This window comes from Aureobasidium melanogenum (assembly GCF_000721775.1).
Source record: "Aureobasidium melanogenum CBS 110374 unplaced genomic scaffold scaffold_1, whole genome shotgun sequence".
Lineage (NCBI taxonomy): Eukaryota > Fungi > Ascomycota > Dothideomycetes > Dothideales > Saccotheciaceae > Aureobasidium > Aureobasidium melanogenum.
This window is the reverse complement of record NW_024470053.1, coordinates 2481143-2502238: the sequence shown is the minus strand read 5'-3', so window position 1 is coordinate 2502238 and position 21096 is coordinate 2481143. Positions and strand designations below refer to the sequence as shown.

The window sequence follows — 21096 nt, the reverse complement described above, 5'->3', positions numbered from 1 at the left end:
TCGAGACGCCGTGGTGCCGACTGAACCATCCAGGGGTTCGCTGCCGAGGGTGCGGCCCTGACCGTTGCTATCCCAGACGTTGCTATGGGCATGATAAAGAATGCTACACCTCTATGCATGGCATGTGTGCAGGTCCTTGAATTATGTCTGGAGAGATGGAGAGAAAAAAGATGTGCTTGTTGCTAGGCATATGATCAAGCATGACTCGGAAAGGTCATTATACATTATAAGCTGACTCCTGTTGAATGTCTCCATCTGAAACCACTAGGAAGTAGCCTTGTAAAGATCTAGTACAGCCCTGTTACGTAGTAGTTCCTTGCATAAAATGACTCCTTAAATTGGAGGGAACCTTTTTTCTCACTGGTTCGATATGCCCCGCACAGGCAAGGAAGTGTTGGAATGAAGGCGACCGTCTCACTCGAGTTTGCTGTCTAGATCGCGGCCATCTTTCCTACTGTAACATCACGTCCTACATCCTACAACCACCACCACCTCGGGCCGGGGACTTGGGGATGCTATGTCTTCGCGGCCCTCGTCCAGCACATCCAAGGATATGCCGTCGGCCTCGGCTCCAGGCACAGCTCTGCGACGATCTTTCACACTGCCTTCAAGACTCGCCAATCCGAACAAAGCCCAGCAACAGGTCGAGATTGGTTCCGCCGATGGAATAGAGACACTGTTCGTCGTCCCTTCCGCCAAGATCGTATCCTTCAGCACAGCGTCGTCCCTGAGATCACGACCTAGCTCAAGATCGAGCATTGCCAGCTACGATGGAGAAGCAGATACTTCAACTTCCCTGTCATGGACCTCACCAACTGAAAGGACCATGGCTGCTGGTATGAGACAGGACACACAAACAGAGTGGTGACAGTGCAGCTGACAAGATCTTAGGTCCCCTAGAGATCTACCGCGTACCCGGATCCGTCGCCTTTCTACATTCTGGAAGCTTACTACACGCCATCCTCCCTCGTTCGCAATGTTGGTGTGTCGATGGTGTCTCCAAGTTTGCCATGCGCGTCTTACCCAATACCTACTACCGTATCGAGTTACCCGGAACCACACAAGAAGATCTGGAATATGTCGAGCAGCTCAAAAAGACACTGGCCAAAGTTCTGTACTACGAGAGAACAGCTTGTCCCTTCCAAAGGGGTTTTGGTGAAGACCTTCCAGAGATGCCCACTAGAAACTCGCGAAGACTGTCAAGAGAATTCATTGAACCTGCAAAAAGATGGAGACTTGACAAAGTGTGGAGGCCAGAGGGTGCTGAGCTCGAAGAACCACAACTCTTGCATCCCAACAGAAGCCCTTCAAGATCAGATACGGAACGATCAGATGTAGAGGACAACACGAGACTAGAGGAAGAGAGCGGAACAGAACAGGACACAAGACCGGCCAGCAGAGAAAAGCCACCTCCACTTTCTGGACCATTTCCCTCCAAGAAGCTGGCAGCCATGCGCTCTGTCACTGCTCCGCCGCAGTTGAGTCTCGAATCGTCACCTCCGTCCAGGGTCAACAAGGTTCGCAAGATGGCTGGAATCTTCGACCAGTCTGCTCGCGATACAGTGCCACCTCTGGCACGTCCACTATCATCAGCTCTCGTTCCACGGCTTCCACCAACTCCTGAGTCTGCCGATGATCACGATCTACCTCTCAACTCCCCTGACAACCATATTCACGAAAACATCACGAACGACGAACCGTCGAGCTCGACTCCTGTCAAACCTGTCGCGGTCGTCGCAGACGAGAATGACTACCCCAATCTTACGGAACCCCTGATCATCGTCGAGCAGGCGGACGATGAATCTGAGCTCGACAATTCTCAAAACTCGAACGAGACGCATACCGAAACCCACTTGGAAAACAACGGCACGATAGATAAGACGCTCTTGCCAGAAGAACCCCAAGAACAAGCGATCGCAGGAGCTGCGAAATCTTCAGAAGAAGCACAACCCACGACCACTGAAATCGAGCAACCAGCTCTACAAACTTCAGACGAAGAAATACCATCGACACACGGCCCAGCCGCGTCACCATCCACCTCAACAACCGAGACCACAAGTGCCACCTTCACAGCTTCCTCACCAGCCCTCTCCACAACCTCCATCTCAACAGCAACCTCCTGGTCCACTCTCCCCGTCCTCACCCCCTCAGAAGCCACAGACCTCCTCCGCCAACGCCGCACACACTCACCTTCCTCCTCTCCCTCTCTCCGCTCAAGCTCACCTCCTTCTTCCACTCAAACACCCACCAAGCAAACTTCCACAGCTCTCACAAAGACCTCTCCAGCCCTTTTGGTTCGCAAGACCTGCGCTTTGTTCTTGGGACCCCCAGCAAACCTCGTAGCTACGATGCTGAGGATTGCTGCTAGATTGGTCGCTAGTGGTGCGTTGAATCTGGCCGAACCGGCTTTTCACGATATGTTTGCTGCTGGTGGTGCTGCGGCTGCTGCGACTGCGGCGGGTAGATTGAGAGGTCATAGGAGGGTACCAGGAAGTTGGGATCTAAGTGATGATGACGAGGACTGGGGATTCTGAGTATTGGAGGAGACTCGCCAAGGAATGAAAGCAGTGGTTGCGTCGTTCTCTCCTATGTTTTGTCTTTTTGCACGTTACGATACCCCATACATTCGAATGCTTTTCTGTTGTTTCTATCCCTGCCTCTTCTGTACCAAGCATCGAGCAACAGGCGTTTGGGCACAACGATCTAGTCGAAGCTGACATGTGCCAGCATTTTGGCCTACACAAATATGACCCATCATTATGCAATCCATCATTGTTAAGGAAATTCGTTTCATTTTGTGCAATGTGTAGCTAATCGAGAAGAAGCGTCTTTCTCAAAAGCATTATTCGCTTCCCTCCTTCATCTTCATAATGACATGCTAGCATCTCTGAGACCCCTCACGCCCGAAAAGAAAATCATCTAGTGACGTACTTTCGTTTGCAGCGCTTAGAAGTTGAGCATGGATTGAGCATCCTTGATACCGGCAAGCTGACCCTCCTTGACTCTCTTGAGCGTGAGGGCAGCAATCAAAGCGGCACCGACACCACTACCATCCTCGGCAGTCATAATCTCAACAGGATCGGCATCGCGCTTGCTCTTCTTCTCGGGCCAGTCCAGCATCTCACGGAGGGCCTGAGCGCCGCGGGCCTTGAAGTGGGGGTACTTGTTAAACACCGAACCGTCGGCACCAACGTGAGCAGTCTTGTAGCCCTTCTTCTTGCAAATGGCAGCGACACCGCAAGCTGAAAGACGTGCGGCACGAGTACCGATAAGCTCGGCCAGACGGCGGATCAACTCGAGCTCGGGCTTGTTGCATTGGATGCCAAATTGGACGCGCATCAACTCGAGGGTCTCGGACAAGTTCTCGAAGGGATCCCTATCGTCATATTAGTACCACTCGCTTTTGAAACACGATGAGAACAACTTACTCCTCAATGGCAGCAAGGACAGAGGCGTCGATGCTGTAAGGCTTCTTGAGCTTGTCGACGCTCTGGCCCTCGAACATGTGCTTGCCCTCATACATATCGAGCAGGACGAGACGGAAGATCTCACCGAGGTACAGACCAGCGATCATCTTCTCGAAGGCCTGTTGTCCAGGACGAGGCGACTCCTTGTCAATTGTCTCATCGTACTTGGTAAGAGGAAGAACCTCGTGCTCGTTGTCGAAAGCGCCGTATTCGCAGTTGATGGCAATAGGAAGGTCGGGATCGAGGTTCATGTGAGACAGCTTGCCGACGGAGCCGCAGTTTTCCATGTAGGCAGCGTTACATCCAGTACCGAAGATACATCCAATCTTCATCTGGTCGTCGGTGTAGGCAGAGGCAATCAAAGTACCAGTGGTGTCGTTGATCAGAGCAGTCAGCTTGATGGGGACTCCACGCTCAGCCAAAGCCTTCTCGAAGGGAGGAACAACATCCTCACCCTCGACACCGTCGATGTCGAAGCCCTTGGTCCATCTCTGCAGTATACCGTGGTCGATGTAGTGCTGGGTGGCAGGGTATGAGAAAGTGAAACCAAGAGGAAGTTTGTCCAACTTCTCGCCCTCGTGGTGGTATTCGATGAACTGTTGCAAACAGTCGGCAATGTAGCCCCAAAGCTCGTCAGCAGTACCGGTCTTGAGCTCCTCGGGCATGCGGTACTTGGACTGGATGATGTCGAACTCTCCCTTCTCTTCAGGCAGGTGAATCTCGCAGACACGGAGGTTGGTGCCACCCATGTCGAGGGCGAGGAAAGTACCGGTCTCATGACCAGTGGGGAAGCCCATACACCAGGTAGGGTTCATGGGCTACGACTTGTCAGCAACCTCGATCTTTAAGGTATGGATAGACGAATACTGACGATTGTGGAGCCCTCCTTGGCAAGACCCTTCTCGAGCTCCTTGACGAACTTTGTGACAATCTTGTCAAGGGTCTCCTTGGGAACAGTGAAGATGTCTTCGAGGTGCTTGATCTGGGCAAGGAGATCCTTGGGCACATCGGCCATGGAACCTAGTGGGTGTCAAAATCCATTGTACGTCTAGCTCTTATGCCAAAGTTGACTGACCCTTTCTTGAAGGGGGTCTGCGAGGACCGAGACCGACCATGTTGACGGGTATGTGTTGAGTGGTTTAAATGGAGGAATATGAATTAGCAGGCGTTAAATGCACGCTTGTGAAAATCGGATAGAGGCAGATGAAGACTGCGGATGTATGTCAGCGAAGTTCAAAGAAATCAAAAACGATCAAGTGACGTGGTGCAAGGTCAAAAGATTGCAACGAGAACAAATGCGCGCCATGGACTAGACTGTGCGCGGAAGAGAGGTAGACAGTACGAGCCAGGCGGTGAGGGTAGTGCGACCATTGAAGCGGATGCGATATCAAGGCTTCACTCGGCAGCAATGATAGCGCAGCAAGATTCAATGCAAGCTGCAGCGACTATGGGCGTTTATGCTTCATGCTTGTTGCTGCGACCCCCCTCACCGAGAGCCCCTCCATGCGATGAACAGTAAACGTGTGGGGGAAGCTCGACAATGGACGAGGCATCAGGGAGCCGGACTGAAAGGCAGAAAAGACCAGGCCAGATACAAAGCGAGAGACGACTTACGGGGATAGATCAATGGAATGTACAACGACAAGGCGCCTGAGGTTTGGTTGAGAAGCTTTTTGTGTAATGGTCGTGCTTGCCCACGCTCAGCTCAGCACGTTCACTGAGCTCCGATCTGGCCGATGGCTGTGACGTAGCCGTTCCTTCCCTTCCAAAACAAGGTGTGCAGGACACGCCATTGGCCCATCACCTGAGAGCTTCTATGCAGTAGTTCCTTCTTCTTCTCTTACTTCCCCTCTCACAAACTCATACACAAACAAACCAATTCATACCACACCAAATACCAACAACCACACAGTCAGTTCCACTTCTGCCACTTTCACCAGTCCACGATGCTAATGTCCATTCAGACACACCATGTCTTCCGCACTCAGAATTGCTCGCGTTGCCCGCCCCCTCGTCGCCAACTCCCAGGTGGCCCGCTTCTCCGTCGCTCCCCGTATGATGGCCGCTGGTGATGCCGGTGCCCCCAGATCAGGCGGTTCTGCCTCAAGCGATGCCTTCACAAAGCGCGAGGAAGCCTCGGAGAACCTCTACGTCAAGCGTCACGAGCAGGAGAAGCTCGAGGCCCTCAGAAGAAAGGTCAAGGAGGGTGAGGCCCAGCTCGCAAAGGACAAGGCCGACCTTGACAAGGCTCAGAACAAGTAAACTTGATGGTTGCCTGTAAATGACATCAACGACAGAATGGCTACGATTCATGCGAGTTCCATCACATTTGACGGAAAATAGCGCCTTACCCTTTCTTGTACCATAACCACTTAATCCATCGAAGCCTGTTATCAACCACTCAATTTCGTTCTTCCGTTACTGTAGCTCCATCGTGCTCTAGCACCTCGTACTCTGGCAAGATCTAAGCAGGCCTCAATGCTGCCTCGCGGATCAAAATACTCATGTGTCTAAAAGTAGATGTGCCGGGGATGAAGAGAAGGAGCTTTCCCGATATCCGGGATTGCGCAACGAAGATATACCAGCACTGCAGACCAGAGCTTGTGGTTGAGAACAAGTCCATATGTGTATAACCATGCATGTGCTTGGCGCACGGACCGGGTGCCTGGCATCCAACGCCGGACTTTCCAAGTCGAAGAAGCAGCAGATACCGAGTTGACAACCCACACATCTGGTCAACATGCCTCTCATCGAGTCGCCAATGCCGCCGCTTGAAGCCATTTTCAAAAACTTCTCCGGCACATGGAAGCTCCACCGATCGCTCACGAGTGTCCTCCCTGGCTTTCCATCCGGAACATTCACCGGTACTGCCACTTTTGAGCCCCACAGCGCATTTGACGGAAACTCCTTACTGTACCATGAAGTTGGAGAGCTCACCACAGAGCAAGGCTATAAACTCCTGGCCAATCGAAAATACGTATACCAATTCAGCCCCGATGACGAAAAGATCGCGTGCTGGTTCGTCAAAGAGCCAGCACCTGAAACCAACGAAGAGGTCGACTATCTGTTCCACGAATTGGAGTTTTCTTTTCTTGATCAACGCTGGATTGCCAAGGGAGATCATTTGTGCGACAAAGACATGTACTGGGCATTCTACGATTTCAGGCTGGAGGACAACATGAAGAGGTGGGGCTTGCGATACAAGGTCAAAGGCCCCCAGAAAGACTATCTCAGCGATTCTGCCTACGAGCGTATCGCCTGATTATAACATCGCTGTGCTGGCGGCTTCATTGCATTGCCTGTGACACTCAACGTGGATTTATCGCGTAAAAGCCTGCAGTACAGCGATTAGCTGCAGTTGTGACACATCACATGGCGTGCTCTTCCTGCCCGAGTAAGTTGAATACATGTACTGGATACTATAAAAGGCATATCGTGGCTCTGTTATGAAGGTTTTCTGTCATGATCAAGCGCAATTCCAAACCTCCGCTATGTCTTCATCACTGGAAAGAGCACTCCTCCGTCACCAAGTCTTTTCTCAAGGACCGAGTCTTGGGCATCTGCTCAAACTATATCTCGATACTCAAGACATTCTGAACCTGAGGCTAACCTCTCTTTCGATGAATGACCTTGCTGAGCTCAACGAGGTTGCTTTTGAGACCATCTACATCCACACGCCTGTGCCTCACGGACGGAAACAGTACACGGATACACTCAAGATGATCGGGTCCTTTTGCCGACGAGTTATGGTCAAAGTTGCGTACCTGCCGAAGTCATGCTATCCAACAGGAACACCTTCTCTCAGCACAAATGTGTCGAGCCCGCGCTCTAGCAGTGAAAGCGATACAGTCTCCAACATTCTTGACTCGTACTGCCCATATGCCGAGCCGCCTATCGCATGGAAATTCGTTGTTCAGAGGAAACCTAGCGATGTTGACCAGAACCTACTTCAACAGTGGTGTGAGATTTTCAGGCTCTTGCCACAACTAGGTACTGTTCACATTGCTTGCAATGGTGATCCCGCTTGGCCTGGCTGCACTGATATCGAGTCTGCGCTTATCATGTTACGCATTACTCTCGAGCGTGTCAACCCCAAGCATATACATACGGTGTGTCTATCTCCCATCCATGCTATGGGCATCATGCACCTTCGTTGGGCAGGAGCTGGCGCATACGGCGAAGCATGCGCTTCAACAAATCCCTTTTGGTACCGGTTGAAGACACTGAAGCTAGGAATCTTTAGTCCTTACGCTGAAGGCCGATTGACCAAATGCCAGATACTGCTTTTTGAGAAGATCTTCACAGACTATCTACTGAGCTTCAGCAAAACGTTGACTAGGCTTGATTTGTCGTGGTTCGGCGAGGCAGGTCCAGATCCGTTCAATGTGGGAGAAGATCACCAGACCATGAAGTTGACGAAGACCTGGAACAGACTTGAGGAGTTGCGGCTCGTTAATGTGACTTTGAACGGCAGCAATTTGAACATCACACAGCTGGCTCCACGTATTCGGAAGCTCACGATCGCTGGGGGTACCGCAAATGCCGGGGACCAAGTGCTGCGTAAGCATTGGCAAGATCAGAAGCCTGGAGGCCAGGATAATGATAATGCAAGTTGGATGAGGTCCCGAGATGTGCGTATCTCAGCGATTCCTGAGCCTCTCTTTCAGCATCATCTTGCATGATTTTTTCAGGGATTAGTCGCTAGTTATATTAGACCAAATCTATCCTTGCATGAAGACTACTCGGTACGAGCATGCATGAAGTGTTCCCCTGCTGAGCTGAATGGACTTCTTTCTCCTCCATATCTTCTTCCCAATGAGCTTGTATAGCCAGAGTGATCTTCTCGTACTACTGGTCTGAACGGCTAAGGCGCATGTCACCTTCGGAGAATTATCAACTCAATCCCCCACCAAAAGTCCGGAAGTGACGTATAGAGCACAAGAAGCTGCTCACCAGACGTTCGCGATGAGCTCTCATGGTGGACCTTGGCTTCCTCACGTTCAATAAGTAGACCCTCGCTGTTCTCTATCTCAGTACTTGCAGCTCTATTTATGTCGTCGACGCAACACATTCGGACATCTCGAACACTCAAAACACCGAGCTCAAGACCACGAAACAGAATATCGTGACGATGTAACACGGGGGCCCGGCACGTGGGTGGGGTCAGCAGTGGAGGACCCGACTTTACCTCTGTCCGCCATTAAAGTCAACATTGCCGCTCTTTCTCTTCGAGTGCTTTTTTGTTTCCTGTTACATTCTCTTGACGATATCCTCGAGAACTTTTCGAAGATATGGCTGCACCGAACGGAGGATACTTCATCCAGGATAAGCTGTACAAGACAGCTCCGCATCATGAGAGCTACAAGCAGCTCTGGGAAACCAAATGGAAGAAGCCTGTAAGCATTGAGACTAGAAGTAGACTATAGAACTATTCGACTGACTATTTTAGTGCGAGATGGGTGTTTACCCGTTCATGTTCTCTGCAGTCAAAGATTTCGAGCCGATAGTTGAGAAGCTTGTCGCGGTACGCTCAATCCATAGGCAACAATACAACTCTTACTTATGAGATGTCAGGGCGACTACAAGGAGCCATACGACTGGGACGACTATGCACAAGTCTACTTCCCTAAAGCTGAAGAGCTGGTTTCCGAGGCACAGAAGGCTGAACAAGAGGGAAACAAGGAGAAGGCTTCTGAACTTTACTTGTAAGATCAAAATATCTCGAAGGCGACCAGTCACGCTGACAAGAGCACAGGCGAGCAAGTGCTGTCTACCGCATCTCGAGATTCCCTGCACCGCGATCAGACAAGCAACGATACGCCTGGCAGGAAGGCAAGAAAGCGTGTATAAAGGGCTTAGGGTAAGCATACTCATCGAGATCTCAAGCACTATAGCTGACATTCTGCTACAGACTTCGCGAACACCCAGTCCACGAAATCCAAGTACCACATACTCACGGTATTGAAGGAGAGGGCAAAGTTATTCCTATCTACCACCAACTCCCATCAGGTGCCAGCGAATCGAACCCTACGCCCGTCGTTCTGATTATGACCGGTCTGGACGGCTACCGTACAGAACTCGCCGTGTGGATGGAAGGGTGGCGTCAAACAGGTGTCGGCAGCATAGTCGTTGAGATCCCAGGCACTGGCGACTCTCCTGCCCTCGCATCTGATCCAACATCTCCCGACCGACAATGGAGCAGTTTGCTAGATTGGATCGATACCCAACCTGCAATCGCAAAAGACAAGGTCTGTGTTTGGGCATTCTCGACAGGTGGTTACTACGCTATTCGTCTTGCGCACACACATCCCAATCGTCTCGCTGGTGTAGTTGCACTAGGCGGAGGCGTCCACCACATGTTCGACGAAGAATGGCTCAACAACGTCAATAACCTCGAATACCCCTTCGATCTCGCAACGACTCTATGCTACAAATACGGCTACGGCAACGACTTTGAAAAGTTCAAGAAGGAAGCAAAGAAGTTTTCACTACTCGAGGATGGCACATTGGACAAGCCCGAATGCGCAAGACTGCTACTCGTTAATGGCACAGAAGACGAGATCTTCCCTATTGATGATTACTACCTTTGTTTGCTGCATGGAGCACCCAAAGAGGCGAGATTTATCCCTGGCATCAAGCATATGGGTGAACCAGAGAGCTTCTTTGTCATTATCAAGTGGATTTACAACCTCTTTGGCATTCAGGCCAATCCGGCGGATCAGATGAAGACTATTCCGTTCAAGCCCAAGTACTAGATTTAACGATATACAAGCGCTTTGCTTGCAGTAGTAATGATAATTTTCCATCGGCCATCGTATGATTATTATTCGGGATGTGATCTCTAGTCTGGCTGATTTTCAGCATCAAAACAGGAAGGCACGTTTTTCTTGTCGAATTAAGAGAAAACGGACTATATATTCACTCCAATGACCAGAGGATCCACATTCAAATTCGAATGCTCAGAAAGCTGAGTGGCGCAGCGGAAGGTTCGTAATATTCTTCACCACCACACATCCTGAACTCATCACTAACTCCTCACAGCGCGCCGGGCTCATAACCCGGAGGACCTTGGATCGAAACCAAGCTTAGCTATCCATTCTTTTTTCTCGGTTTGTTCCTCTTCTGCTTGCGTACAGATTCAGAGGAGTGTCGCTTAGTGGTGACGAGTTTTTTGTTTACAGTGGGGCATGCAAAAAGGCTCGAGCACAGGTGGATACTAAACGGTGTTTTTCTCACTGGAAAAGACGGGCTATTGGATCGAATCGGAGAAGAAGCGGTCTTTTAGCTGCTTCTGAATGTCATTGAGCGAGTGGCTCGTGGTAGGAATGATGTTCTTGATTCTGTTGATCTGTAAACAGCAGGCTCAAAAATTTGTTCCTTCCGAGATGTTTGTGGGGCAGAGTTTGAAAAACATAAACGACATTTGAGAAGTTGCTTCCTTCGGGATACTCTGTTCTGGACTGAGTTGACCTCCGGACTCAATGATTGTAAATTTGTGTTACAATGCGACATCTTTATAATGCTGGTGTCTTGACTTTGCCTTGTATGCCTGATTGGCCTTCAAGTAACCATAAGAGCTGCATGGATAGCGCTGCAGCACTGCAGCAGCAGCATCTCTATTCTACTGGAATCACAAAAAAACTCCTGGTCCGTCTTTATCTTTGTTGAAGGACTCTCTTGACTATTGTTTCCTCTTGCTTCTACCATCCGTTCATGCGTTTCTCTTTTTTTTTTTTTTTTGGATTTCTCTCTCCTTCTGGACCGCTCCTCCCCATGTCACTTTCCTCGTGCTTCTTTGCCCTTCAAAACCAGCAGTCAAAGGTGCTCTAAGTCCTCGTAACTCTATCTGATCGCACCTTCCAGCATCTCAACAACCAGATGCTTATGCTGCCCTCCACAATCCCTTGAATCCTGCCTTGTTACTCATGTTAGGCTGCTCAGCAACAAACCATCTGACACCAAATGGAGCATCCTCAGGCCTGACTGCTTCAGGCAATGGCAAGGCTTCCAACCTTCCACCCTCCTCGTTGTACTTCAAACACACTCTCTGCGTGTTCAAGCATCTTTTGCAACAGAATTTGCCTGGCGAAGCCATAGTCCACTGCATAGACTTCTGGCCTTTGCTCTTCTGAATAACGTCTCTGACACATACATCAGTTCTGGTGATGGAGTGCCAATCAGCGTTCTTGTCAGTAAGGAAGGTTTGGGGTTTGGCGAAGGCCGCGAGGAGGTCGCGCCAATCTTGTGTGGTGAGAAGGTGTTCAGGGGCATTGGTCCTCAGAGTGCCGTTCTCGAACCAAACAACGAACTCCTCGTCGTCATTTCTGATAGTGGTGGAAGAGGCTGAGGCTTGCTGGTTGATTGGGGAAGGGATGTCTTCGGGAGAACCGATCTCTGAGTTATGTTCTGAAGCAGCATCTCCAAAAGCAGGAGTAACATCTTCTAGTGTGCTTTCATCGATCCAGATAGTGTTCGTAAAAAGCACCTCTGAAGATGAATCAGAATCCGCTTCCAGAGTTTCGAAAGGTCTGTTTTCTTCTTCTATGGTGCGAATTCGTTCTTGAAGCACGCGGTTCTGCTCTCTGAGTGCTTGAGATTGCTCTTCGAGTGCATGGATTCGCTGTGCATAGGCGTGAGTTTTCTGTTCAAGAGTCTGGATCTGGTCTCTGAGCTTGTTGAACGTGACCGGCACACCAGGCTCTAGACCATCGAGCCTCTGGCGCAGAAGTTCGATATCTTGTCTCAGGGAGCGTTGGGGTGCTGCCATGATCTGGATGTCTGTTAAGAGATTAGCGAGGTGAGAAGTAATTATATCAAGCAGGCATACTGGGTAAACTATTTCTCGCGCAATTGCCTTGCTAGTATAGATAGATCAATGTTGATGTCGACGGGAGCACAAAGCAGTTTCAGTGAAGGAGAAATACTGTAGGTGGTTTGCTATCGTGTTGAGCAATCTCGGCGGCGCCAGATCTTGAGAGGTAAATAGCCAAGGTATCTCGTCGGGATGGCGACAAACGCAATCAATATCAAACGATCTGGGCTGGGTGCATGACAACAACACTTTGGAAAAGGAACAAATTGTTTTACATGCATACCTATGATTGCCGCGCTTGCAGTCATATATCTCCAAACTAATCTAATGACAACTAGACGCCAGTCAAATGCTTTGTCGTACAAGAACATAGACATCAAGCAGTCAAATGTGTTGCGGGCAGAGGATTGTTGCAACCCATCCAGACTGCCTGCTAAAGAAGAAAAACTCCTGATTAAAAGTCGTGCAACTCATGCAATGTGCAGTCTTTCGCTCATCAATGGGACCGTCATTGTTCTAGACATTAGGAGCTCGATCATCCCGGTCTTCTATGCATGGGGTTGAGCGGGTTTGGTACGGGTTGTCCCATTGGTACACCTGGTCCCATATGTGGTGGTAACGGTCCAGCACCAAACATTTGCTGTCTCTTGGCATCACCTCCAATGTCGCCGGGCCCGCCCGAAATATCAGATATTTGGCGTCTGTGCGGGCCACCGGGTTGCGGTCCCAGACCAGGTGGCATACCGCGAGGTGAGCCACCATAACTAACTTGTGTAGGCATAGCTGGAGGGGGCATACCAGCCTGCATGTGGTAAGGGGCTGCTGGGTGACCAGCAACTCCCATGTTGTATTCGTTTGCAGCAGCGTCACTAGCCGCTGGCGACATGCCTAAGCCAGTTCCAGGGGATGTCCAGTTGCTGACAGTAGCTGGTGAGGTAGCAGGCGACTCTTCGGCCTTGAGTGCATTCTTTGCGGCTACTTGAACAAGAGGTGGTGGTGCTCCAGTTGTGACACCGTCAATCTGTGAAGGTGACTTCTTGAGGTGACCAAGGTGTTTTTCCAGCATGCTCAGCAATCCTTCCTTTGTGAAGGGCTTGGGAAGCACATCGTTCATGCCTGTAGCAGAGTTAGCGCAAAAGCCAGCGACCACCTATGTGTAGGGTACGTGCCATGTTGGAAGTACATTGCAATGTCGTCACTGCGAATGTTGGAGGTCATGGCAATGATTGGGGTGTTGTCGAACTGTCTGATCAAATGGCAAGCTGAAACACCATCAAGGTTGGGCATGATGATATCCATCAGCACGAGATCGTATTTTGCGCCGGCGTTCATCTTGTTGACTGCCTCCAGACCATCAAGCTTAATTTAGTCAGCACGGAGAACGACAAGATGGAAGTAGCTTCCAGACTTACAGCACTATCGACGGCGCAGTGGAAAGCGTACAAGAACTTGCCGCCTATCCTTCTGCAAGTCTGGTCATCTTCAACAAGCAGCACTTGAGGTTGTCTAGCCCACCCAGGGTCATATTGCATGCTCTTCTTCCTTCCATCAGCTGCAGGAGGTGCAGGCGCAGGTTCGGGAGCCTTTGTTGGCATTGCATAAGGGATGTTGTGGATATGCTCGCTGAACATGGGGTCGATGCCGTTCGTTTGGCCAACAGGATACACAAGGTTGTCGAGTTCGCCGTAAGACATGGATGTAGATGATGCAGCAGAGTGAGGACCGTGAGGACCGCCTCTAGCCACTCTGGCACCAGTTCGGAGCGCTAAATCCGGAGGAGGTGTGGTAAGGGCCGAATTCATTCTCAAGGACATTTCATTCATCTGTTCGAGGTTACGCGTGTTCAGTATATGGTCGGCGTTAGTCTCTGAAAGCAGTTTTGCGGCATGCTGCAGCGGCGATGCAGGCTCGTCTTCTGGAATCGGTGCAGGGGGAAGTTGCTTGCCGTTAGGGACACCGGCAGCCGGAGGCGCAAAGGGGTTGGTCGTGCGACTTTCTCTTCGTCGTTGACCATCGACCGATTGCAAGAAGTTCATAACATATTGCATAACGTGTTCATGGTTGACGACTGTCTTCTGAACGCCGATGAGTTCTTGAAGAAGCATTGAGTGGTGCATGCTGAGCTCGTTGTAGCGCTCTTGCAATTGTTGCAACTGCTGCTGTGTCGCGACAAGTTGTGTGTTGAAAAGATCCATCTGCTGAGTGGGCATCATCTCGTCCATCATGGCATTGGGCTTGCGCGGCGCAGGCGCTTTCCTTCGAATGTTGTCCAGGGCATCCTTGTTGTTGGCCTTGAAGTCGGGGTGCTTGAACTCCCATGCCTATCAATCTGTTAGTTCCTCCATCCATACTCTGCTACATTGACTCTTGGAATGACGTACACCAGCGCCGTATGGCGACACACCGCCTTCCTCATTATTATGTCGGACTTTGTGGAAATCGTATTTGTTAAGTTGGCGCACGAAACTGGCAAAATTGCTGTGCTTGAAGTGCTTGGGTAGGATGTGCTTTGTGAATTTCTCGTTCTGCGAGCCGTCTGGTTAGCAAAGCCTAGGCGCGCATTACAACTGGGGATGCGCACCTCGAGGACGACAAAACTATCGCCTTCGTTGCCCCATCGTACTACGCTCTCGTCCTGTGGACTCTCCAACATCCTATTAAGAGCCAATTAGATGACGCCATGCATGATTTGACGCGGTTGCGCGCAGTCCAATGACCTACTTGTACAACTTGCGAACCTGCCAAGACGAGAAAACAGAGGTTAGCCATTGCAGCTGAGTGATTGCGCCATTGTCTTTAGACCAGAGCGTGGTCAACTTACAAAGTCGCTGGACGTGTTTCCACTGCCACCTCCCTGGTTGTTATCCATGGTTGCGACGGGGTATGCTGTGAGCGATGACGTATGGTGTCTGGTTCATGCGACGCGCAAAGAATTTGCACGGGTCGAGATGGAGGCCTTTTCGAAGTTGGCGGCTCTGTCGAGGGAGAAGCGGGGTCTGGGTGCGAGCGACTTGGGGGAATGCCGGGATGCGTGATGTAACTGGCGGGTGCTGGAGAGAGTACAGAGCCTGAGAGAGTCGACAGAGCGTCGGCGCCGGCTGAAGCCTTTGCTGGTGGGTTGGCGCGAGGTATGCGGAAAAGACCACCGAGCAAAGTCGAGGTCGAAGTGGATGAGTCTGGAGCACCAGAGTTCAGCGAGATCAAAGGAAGAAAGCTCGAAAAGCAGGGTGCAGGTGTCGAGCCAGAAACGATTCCGAGGCTCTGTGCAGCACGACGGATGCCGTGGCTTAGCGGACGCGATAAAGTGGATCTGCCCTCCTTGTCTATCGCTCGAGTCGGAAAAGAAAAAGAAAAATAACTTGGCCCCATGGTTGAATACGTCCATGCTAGAGTCAAGATCGGCGCCCTCATTACTGGTACAAAGCTTCCGTTGCCGACCTGTGGAATGCTTCCACCGCCCATCACTGATACCACCGCCACATGTCCACACACTATACCACGCCTTATGTGCCGAGCTGCCGTCTTTGCGCGAGCGCCCTCCTCCTGTCCAAATCATTGATGGCATGAGTTCCACTTCTGCACGACAAAGGAGAGCTGACGGGCCCCTGGTTAAGCTTGAATCTAATAACTCGAAATGGCGTCAACGGCTCCGCTATTGCTGCTTCTGTCAAGCCATTCGGGTCAAAAGGCTGAACGCATCGTGGGCCCCAAATTCCCAAAACCGAACAGGAATTGAAACTCAGAGTAAACGTCCTGCTACAGCTTTGGCAGCAGTGTTGGAGAAGCGACCCTGAACGAGGTGCGGCCTCTGCCTAGCGCTGTACAGGGGGTCGGTGAAAGTAACTGCTACAATAGTCAAGTACATGCGGTGCAATTCAATCTTTATTCACGATAGTCTTCAATCTTTGAATCCACCTGTCGATTAAAGGGCATAGATCGCGTAACCGATGGTATGGTAGACAAAGCACCAATCAAATGTTGCAAACAAAAGCTTGGTTGTTATCTCCAGCTTAAGCTCCAAGCCTCGATATTCTGGCCTTCCAAATCACCCACCTACCCCTCATCTGCTTGTTGTTGTCGGTCAATTGGTTAAAGAAACACCTTTCCCCAGCTCGCCATCATGTTCACCGCAAGAACTGCTCTTTCCTCGACCCTTCGCGCCGCCCGCACCCCTCTTGTCAACCGTTCATTCCACGCTTCAGCTCCCATCATGGTCAAGGTCGGCGACTCTATTCCGGACATTGAGTTGATGGAGGACTCGCCCGGCAACAAGGTCTCCATCCCCAAGCTCCTCAAGGGCAAGGGTCTCATCATTGGTGTTCCTGCTGCCTTCAGTAAGATTGCTCTCTTCTTCTAGTCTATCGTTTGCTTCACCAGCACCCCCTGCCCCGCGAGCCTCATGCGCCTCCGATGCCCGCACCGAGTCTAGTGCTAGCCTCAATCGCTGGCTATTCACGGCATACACTCCGAACAATTGCTAGTCCGCCAAAGCGACGTCGCCAATCCACCTACATGCATTAATCTCCACCAAATCCCAATTCCAAATTCTTGAAGCTGCTTGGGCATCTTGTAGCTTGAAGAACGAATTTGAATGCAGTTGCCGAAGAAGGAAAGTCCAGCTAACATTCCTACTCCTTACAGGCCCCTCATGCTCAGAGTCCCACATTCCTGGTTACATCAACTACAAGAACCTCAAGGACGCTGGTGATGTCTTTGTCGTTTCCGTCAACGACCCCTTCGTGTAAGAGCTAGCAATGCTGCAAGACTGTTTCTGAAACAGGGTAATAACTGTCAATGCAGCATGAAGGCCTGGGCCCACGACCTCGATGCTGACAAGAAGAGCGGCGTAAGTTGTGATACTGTGTTGCTGCCATCTCAATCATGCTGAACTGTTACTCGTTAGATTCGTTTCCTTGCCGACCCTGACTGCAAGTTCACCAAGGCTCTCGACCTCGACTTCGATGCCACTCCCGTCCTCGGCAACCACCGCAGCAAGCGTTACGCCCTGGTCATTGAGGACGGTAAGGTCAAGGAGGCCCACGTCGAGCCCGACAACACTGGCATGAGTGGTGAGTCGATGCAGATTCTCAGCCAAAGCTTATTACTGATTTGTTCTAGTTTCGGTCGTCGACAAGGTCCTCGGTTAGATGCCTCATATCCTGCCCATGACACGATATATACAAATATACTCAGGGCCATGTAGTAATGACAAAATCTTTTCCATTTATGCTTATCGCTTTCCTTCTTTTCTGGGAACAACCATCACAAGAACACTCTCGATGCATGTTTGTGAACAGAGGCCAGTCCTTCAGAGACGGCATCTCCTGCCGATTTTGATTGCTTGAACTTACTCGACTGGCTTCTACTCCTACAACCCCTTGAATGCCGTCGCATTGAGAATCCCCTACCTTTACTCTCCACAATCTCTCGTCTTCACTTACCAGGGGTTCAGTACATACGCAGACATACTCTATGTTCTTTTCCTGAGGACTACAATATGTTAGGTGACGTCAGATCATCATGACGTTCTACAGATGTGCTTCCTCCGAGAGACCTCACTCTATCAACTACAGCCCGAACCAGAATAGTTTCTCATACAACAGATTACAGCTATGCCTTCCCAAAGACAAGCCATCCACGCCTCCTCGGCGCCAAAGCCCAACGGCAATTACTCACACGTAGTCCGCGAGGGTAACACACTCCATGTGGGTAAGTCTCCCAATATCAACCATCCACCACAAAACCAATCATCTAACACACCACCCCAAAGCCGGCTGGATGGGCGACGACCCCTCAACAGGTTCCGTCGTTTCCGGCGGAATAACACCTCAAACGCACCAAGCAATCAAAAACATCAAAGCCTGTTTGGAAGCTGCAAACTCTAGTCTCGATAAAGTGGTCAGAAGAAGAATCTATATCATGGACATGAAGGACTTCAGAGAGGTGGATAGAATTTGGGCAGAGTATTTTGATGAGCCGTATCCTGTGAGCACGTGTGTGCAGGTTAGTGGGTTGGCTAAGGAGGGTGCATTGGTCGAGCTGGAGGTTGTTGCTGAGGCTTGAGTGGTGGAAAAGGAGAGACTGGATGAAAATTAATCGAGGTAGCGATCTGAGTGTCTCGTGCTACTCCACGTAGGATCAGTTGAACTGCTCCAGAGAAGCAATAGATTTGCAACTAGTATCCACCAATGGGCGAGTCATTGTCCGAACCAATCTTAGCGTTTCATTGTTTGGTTGATGTTTACTTTAACTGTGCTAGACTCATTTTACAATATTTTTGCAAGCAACGATGGTCTCTGGCTCCGGCAGAGGCAAATATTTCCCATGGCAGCAACATAAACCCTAGCAGAACAAGGTGTTGTTGGCAGTCATACCCAGAAGACCAAGGTCGCCGTGCTGGATGTTCTCACACAGCCAAGCCTGCTTTTCCTCATCGTTGACAGCGTTGACAGCGAGCGCAAGTTGGCGAGCGAAGATCTCGGTCGAAAGGTCTGTTATGAGGTTTTGAGAGTAGTCAAGAGTCATGAGAGGCTCGTCATGGTCAAGGCACAGGGCACTACGAACGATGGTCGAGTTGATGCCCTCCTGAAGCTGAGCCTGAGACATGTAGAAGTACTGCTCGCACATAACCCAGCGCTGAGTGACAGTAGAGGCACTGAAGCTGAACAGCGTAGCGAAGAGAGCAGATGCCATGTTGTAGATGGAAGAGTCAGCAACGACAAGGACATCGTGCGATGGGTTGACCCAGGCGGTGGCGTAAGGGCGGTTGGCGCAGAAAGCCTGGCCAACACGACCAGAGTCGAGAGCTAGCTTATCGTTGATGGCAGTGTAGTCGAAATTCTGGCACAACCACTCGTAGCTAGACTCAGTATCGTCACCAAAGGCGTTAAGAAGCTGGGCAACAAAGATGTCGGTGGCGGCGAGCTTGATCTGAGAAAGCGAAAGAGCAGAGGAGTTGGACACTCTGGCAGTAGCAACGCAGAAAGCCTCTAAGAAACATGTTAGTGCTGCTCGTATGCTAACAAACGAATTATTTACGCTCAATGACAGCGGGCTTGAGACCAAGTGCAGCCCAATGACCGTGGCCGAAGGAAGAGATGTTCTGACAACCCTGGTCAACAGGGGCAAGGCTCTGCTGGGAGCCGGCGACCTGCCAGCCCAAGACAGAGGAGGCATTGCCCATGATCTGCGAGTGAGCGCTTGCTACGGACTATCAGCATTGGAACGTTGACGCGCTGCGAAACCAACGCACCAAGGACCTTCTCACTCAGGGCAGCGCCATGGGCGAGACCAGCAACAAGATAAACAGTAGCGACAGTGAAGAACTTCATGTTGGACGTTGGACGTGGAATTGGATAAAGGAGTGTGTGGTGGTAAGAAGAGAAAACGAGAAAACCAAAAGAGTGTGTATGAAGGTGGTATTTGTTTGGAAACGAAAGTGAAGCAGTCGCGCCTTCCAAGGATGGGATATTGTGAGGATGGCTCGTGATTGGAAGCTTGCGGAAGGTGCATTACTGCAGATGATTTATGCACGTCTACGATCCAATGCCATATGACGAGCATGGTCTAGCAAACGGACGATGCAAACGACTGGCGATCAGCCAGTCTACTGTCATCCTACAAGGCAATTGAACGCTTCGATTGCAAGCAAGAACAACAGTTCGTGCATCCTTTTCAAAGAAGACAAAGTTATTCTTTTCTTTTCCAGCATGTGATACGTATTCTTGAGATGAAAAAGACGGGCTTGACATTACAACGCCTTGGGAATCAAAACAACCGTAGAAACATACTGTACATTCTAAGAGCATCTAGTCGAGAGCACCGTCGGTTCTAAGCTTCTCGTTGCCCCACATCTCGCTGGTCAAGCTGGTCAAGCCGTGAGAAGGCTCGCAAGACTTGCGGCCACTGAGGGGACCAGGGGTAGGGAGCTTGACGCCTTGTGCCTCGTAACCTCTGCCTTGCTCGGAGATTGTGGTACCTGAGCCTCCAGCTCCCTCGGCCTTTCCAGCCTCGCCAGCAAGACCGGAAGCTTGTCCACTTGCGCCGGCCTTCTGTGCGGCTTCTCTAAGAGCTCTGAGCAGCGATTTTGTTGTCTCGGGGGTCAAATCCTCGTAGTAATCGTCGTTGATCTGGACCATAGGGGCGTTGGCGCATGCACCCAAGCATTCGACTTCGGTAAAGGTGAAAAGCTTGTCCTCAGTGGTCTCGCCGTGGTGAATCTTGAGCTCCTCCTCAATGGCCTTCATGACACCGTCGGATCCTCTAAGTTGGCAGGGAGTCTACTAAATATTAGTATCGCAGCTTGTCAAGAGTCTTGGAGCCGGGGACGTACGGTGGTGCAGCACTGGACGTGGTAGCGACCAACGGGCTCTCTGTTGTACATGGTGTAGAAAGTGGCAACCTCGTAGACACGCATGGGAGGCATTTCCAATCTGCGGGCAACCTCGTTCATGACACTGATGCTGCAGAAACCGTGTTGGCGCTGACCGAGGTCGAGAAGGGGCATGACGGCAGCCTTCTTGTATTGCGAAGGGTATCGGCTGAGGACTTCCTCAATGAGCTTCTCATTTTGGGCGTTGAACTTGAAAGGAACATCGAGGTTGTTCTCTGGTGAGTCGCGGTGCTGATGGTATGACAATTAGAGGGTGGAGAGTGGTCCGAGAGACGAGGGAACATACGACGAAGAGCGAGTCGCTACGGGAAACGGAAGAGACGGCGAATGAGCGGCGGGGTTGTTGTCTGGCGAGGACGCGCAGAGCTCTGCTGCTGCTTCTGAAGGCCATGGGAGCGAGCTTGGAGGCCATTGTGTCGAGAGAG

The 21096-nt window shown here is 50.7% G+C and overlaps 12 protein-coding genes across 12 annotated transcripts; 7 read left to right on the top strand and 5 right to left on the bottom strand.

Moving 5' to 3' along the window:
- Window positions 1-517: 517 nt before the first annotated feature.
- M437DRAFT_80566 (uncharacterized protein) lies at window positions 518-2534 on the top strand (the record flags this gene model as incomplete). The annotated part of the gene is made up of 2 exons (XM_041027372.1): window positions 518-836; window positions 892-2534. The coding sequence occupies 2 exons, from the start codon at window positions 518-520 to the stop codon at window positions 2532-2534; spliced, it is 1962 nt and encodes a 653-aa protein (XP_040884961.1).
- A 412-nt stretch (window positions 2535-2946) lies between these two features.
- Window positions 2947-4582, bottom strand: M437DRAFT_37263 (uncharacterized protein; the record flags this gene model as incomplete). Its single annotated transcript, XM_041019595.1, has 4 exons — window positions 2947-3376; window positions 3429-4285; window positions 4339-4487; window positions 4543-4582. 4 exons carry the CDS (start codon window positions 4580-4582, stop codon window positions 2947-2949), a joined length of 1476 nt encoding a protein of 491 aa, XP_040884960.1.
- A 701-nt stretch (window positions 4583-5283) lies between these two features.
- Window positions 5284-5729, top strand: M437DRAFT_80564 (uncharacterized protein; the record flags this gene model as incomplete). Its single annotated transcript, XM_041027371.1, has 2 exons — window positions 5284-5288; window positions 5432-5729. The coding sequence occupies 2 exons, from the start codon at window positions 5284-5286 to the stop codon at window positions 5727-5729; spliced, it is 303 nt and encodes a 100-aa protein (XP_040884959.1).
- A 478-nt stretch (window positions 5730-6207) lies between these two features.
- M437DRAFT_80563 (uncharacterized protein) lies at window positions 6208-6729 on the top strand (the record flags this gene model as incomplete). The annotated part of the gene is made up of 1 exon (XM_041027370.1): window positions 6208-6729. One exon carries the CDS (start codon window positions 6208-6210, stop codon window positions 6727-6729), a length of 522 nt encoding a protein of 173 aa, XP_040884958.1.
- Window positions 6730-6958: 229 nt separating this feature from the next.
- M437DRAFT_38112 (uncharacterized protein) lies at window positions 6959-8149 on the top strand (the record flags this gene model as incomplete). Its single annotated transcript, XM_041019775.1, has 1 exon — window positions 6959-8149. One exon carries the CDS (start codon window positions 6959-6961, stop codon window positions 8147-8149), a length of 1191 nt encoding a protein of 396 aa, XP_040884957.1.
- A 609-nt stretch (window positions 8150-8758) lies between these two features.
- M437DRAFT_80561 (alpha/beta-hydrolase) lies at window positions 8759-10222 on the top strand (the record flags this gene model as incomplete). Its single annotated transcript, XM_041027369.1, has 5 exons — window positions 8759-8863; window positions 8917-8991; window positions 9042-9172; window positions 9223-9327; window positions 9379-10222. The coding sequence occupies 5 exons, from the start codon at window positions 8759-8761 to the stop codon at window positions 10220-10222; spliced, it is 1260 nt and encodes a 419-aa protein (XP_040884956.1).
- A 1127-nt stretch (window positions 10223-11349) lies between these two features.
- On the bottom strand, window positions 11350-12234 carry M437DRAFT_62297 (uncharacterized protein; the record flags this gene model as incomplete). The annotated part of the gene is made up of 1 exon (XM_041024048.1): window positions 11350-12234. The coding sequence occupies one exon, from the start codon at window positions 12232-12234 to the stop codon at window positions 11350-11352; it is 885 nt and encodes a 294-aa protein (XP_040884955.1).
- A 580-nt stretch (window positions 12235-12814) lies between these two features.
- M437DRAFT_71705 (response regulator) lies at window positions 12815-14932 on the bottom strand (the record flags this gene model as incomplete). The annotated part of the gene is made up of 5 exons (XM_041025722.1): window positions 12815-13395; window positions 13449-13638; window positions 13692-14600; window positions 14661-14804; window positions 14861-14932. The coding sequence occupies 5 exons, from the start codon at window positions 14930-14932 to the stop codon at window positions 12815-12817; spliced, it is 1896 nt and encodes a 631-aa protein (XP_040884954.1).
- Window positions 14933-16399: 1467 nt separating this feature from the next.
- M437DRAFT_71704 (peroxiredoxin) lies at window positions 16400-17426 on the top strand (the record flags this gene model as incomplete). Its single annotated transcript, XM_041025721.1, has 5 exons — window positions 16400-16613; window positions 16921-17020; window positions 17080-17125; window positions 17183-17348; window positions 17398-17426. The coding sequence occupies 5 exons, from the start codon at window positions 16400-16402 to the stop codon at window positions 17424-17426; spliced, it is 555 nt and encodes a 184-aa protein (XP_040884953.1).
- A 486-nt stretch (window positions 17427-17912) lies between these two features.
- M437DRAFT_16214 (endoribonuclease L-PSP) lies at window positions 17913-18333 on the top strand (the record flags this gene model as incomplete). The annotated part of the gene is made up of 2 exons (XM_041018851.1): window positions 17913-17988; window positions 18050-18333. Coding segments are annotated over 2 exons (360 nt in total), but the record flags the coding sequence as incomplete, so codon positions are not given.
- A 288-nt stretch (window positions 18334-18621) lies between these two features.
- M437DRAFT_80556 (uncharacterized protein) lies at window positions 18622-19610 on the bottom strand (the record flags this gene model as incomplete). The annotated part of the gene is made up of 3 exons (XM_041027368.1): window positions 18622-19268; window positions 19318-19482; window positions 19532-19610. 3 exons carry the CDS (start codon window positions 19608-19610, stop codon window positions 18622-18624), a joined length of 891 nt encoding a protein of 296 aa, XP_040884951.1.
- Window positions 19611-20087: 477 nt separating this feature from the next.
- On the bottom strand, window positions 20088-21083 carry M437DRAFT_37083 (uncharacterized protein; the record flags this gene model as incomplete). The annotated part of the gene is made up of 3 exons (XM_041019566.1): window positions 20088-20558; window positions 20612-20902; window positions 20958-21083. 3 exons carry the CDS (start codon window positions 21081-21083, stop codon window positions 20088-20090), a joined length of 888 nt encoding a protein of 295 aa, XP_040884950.1.
- Between the last annotated feature and the right edge of the window lie 13 nt (window positions 21084-21096).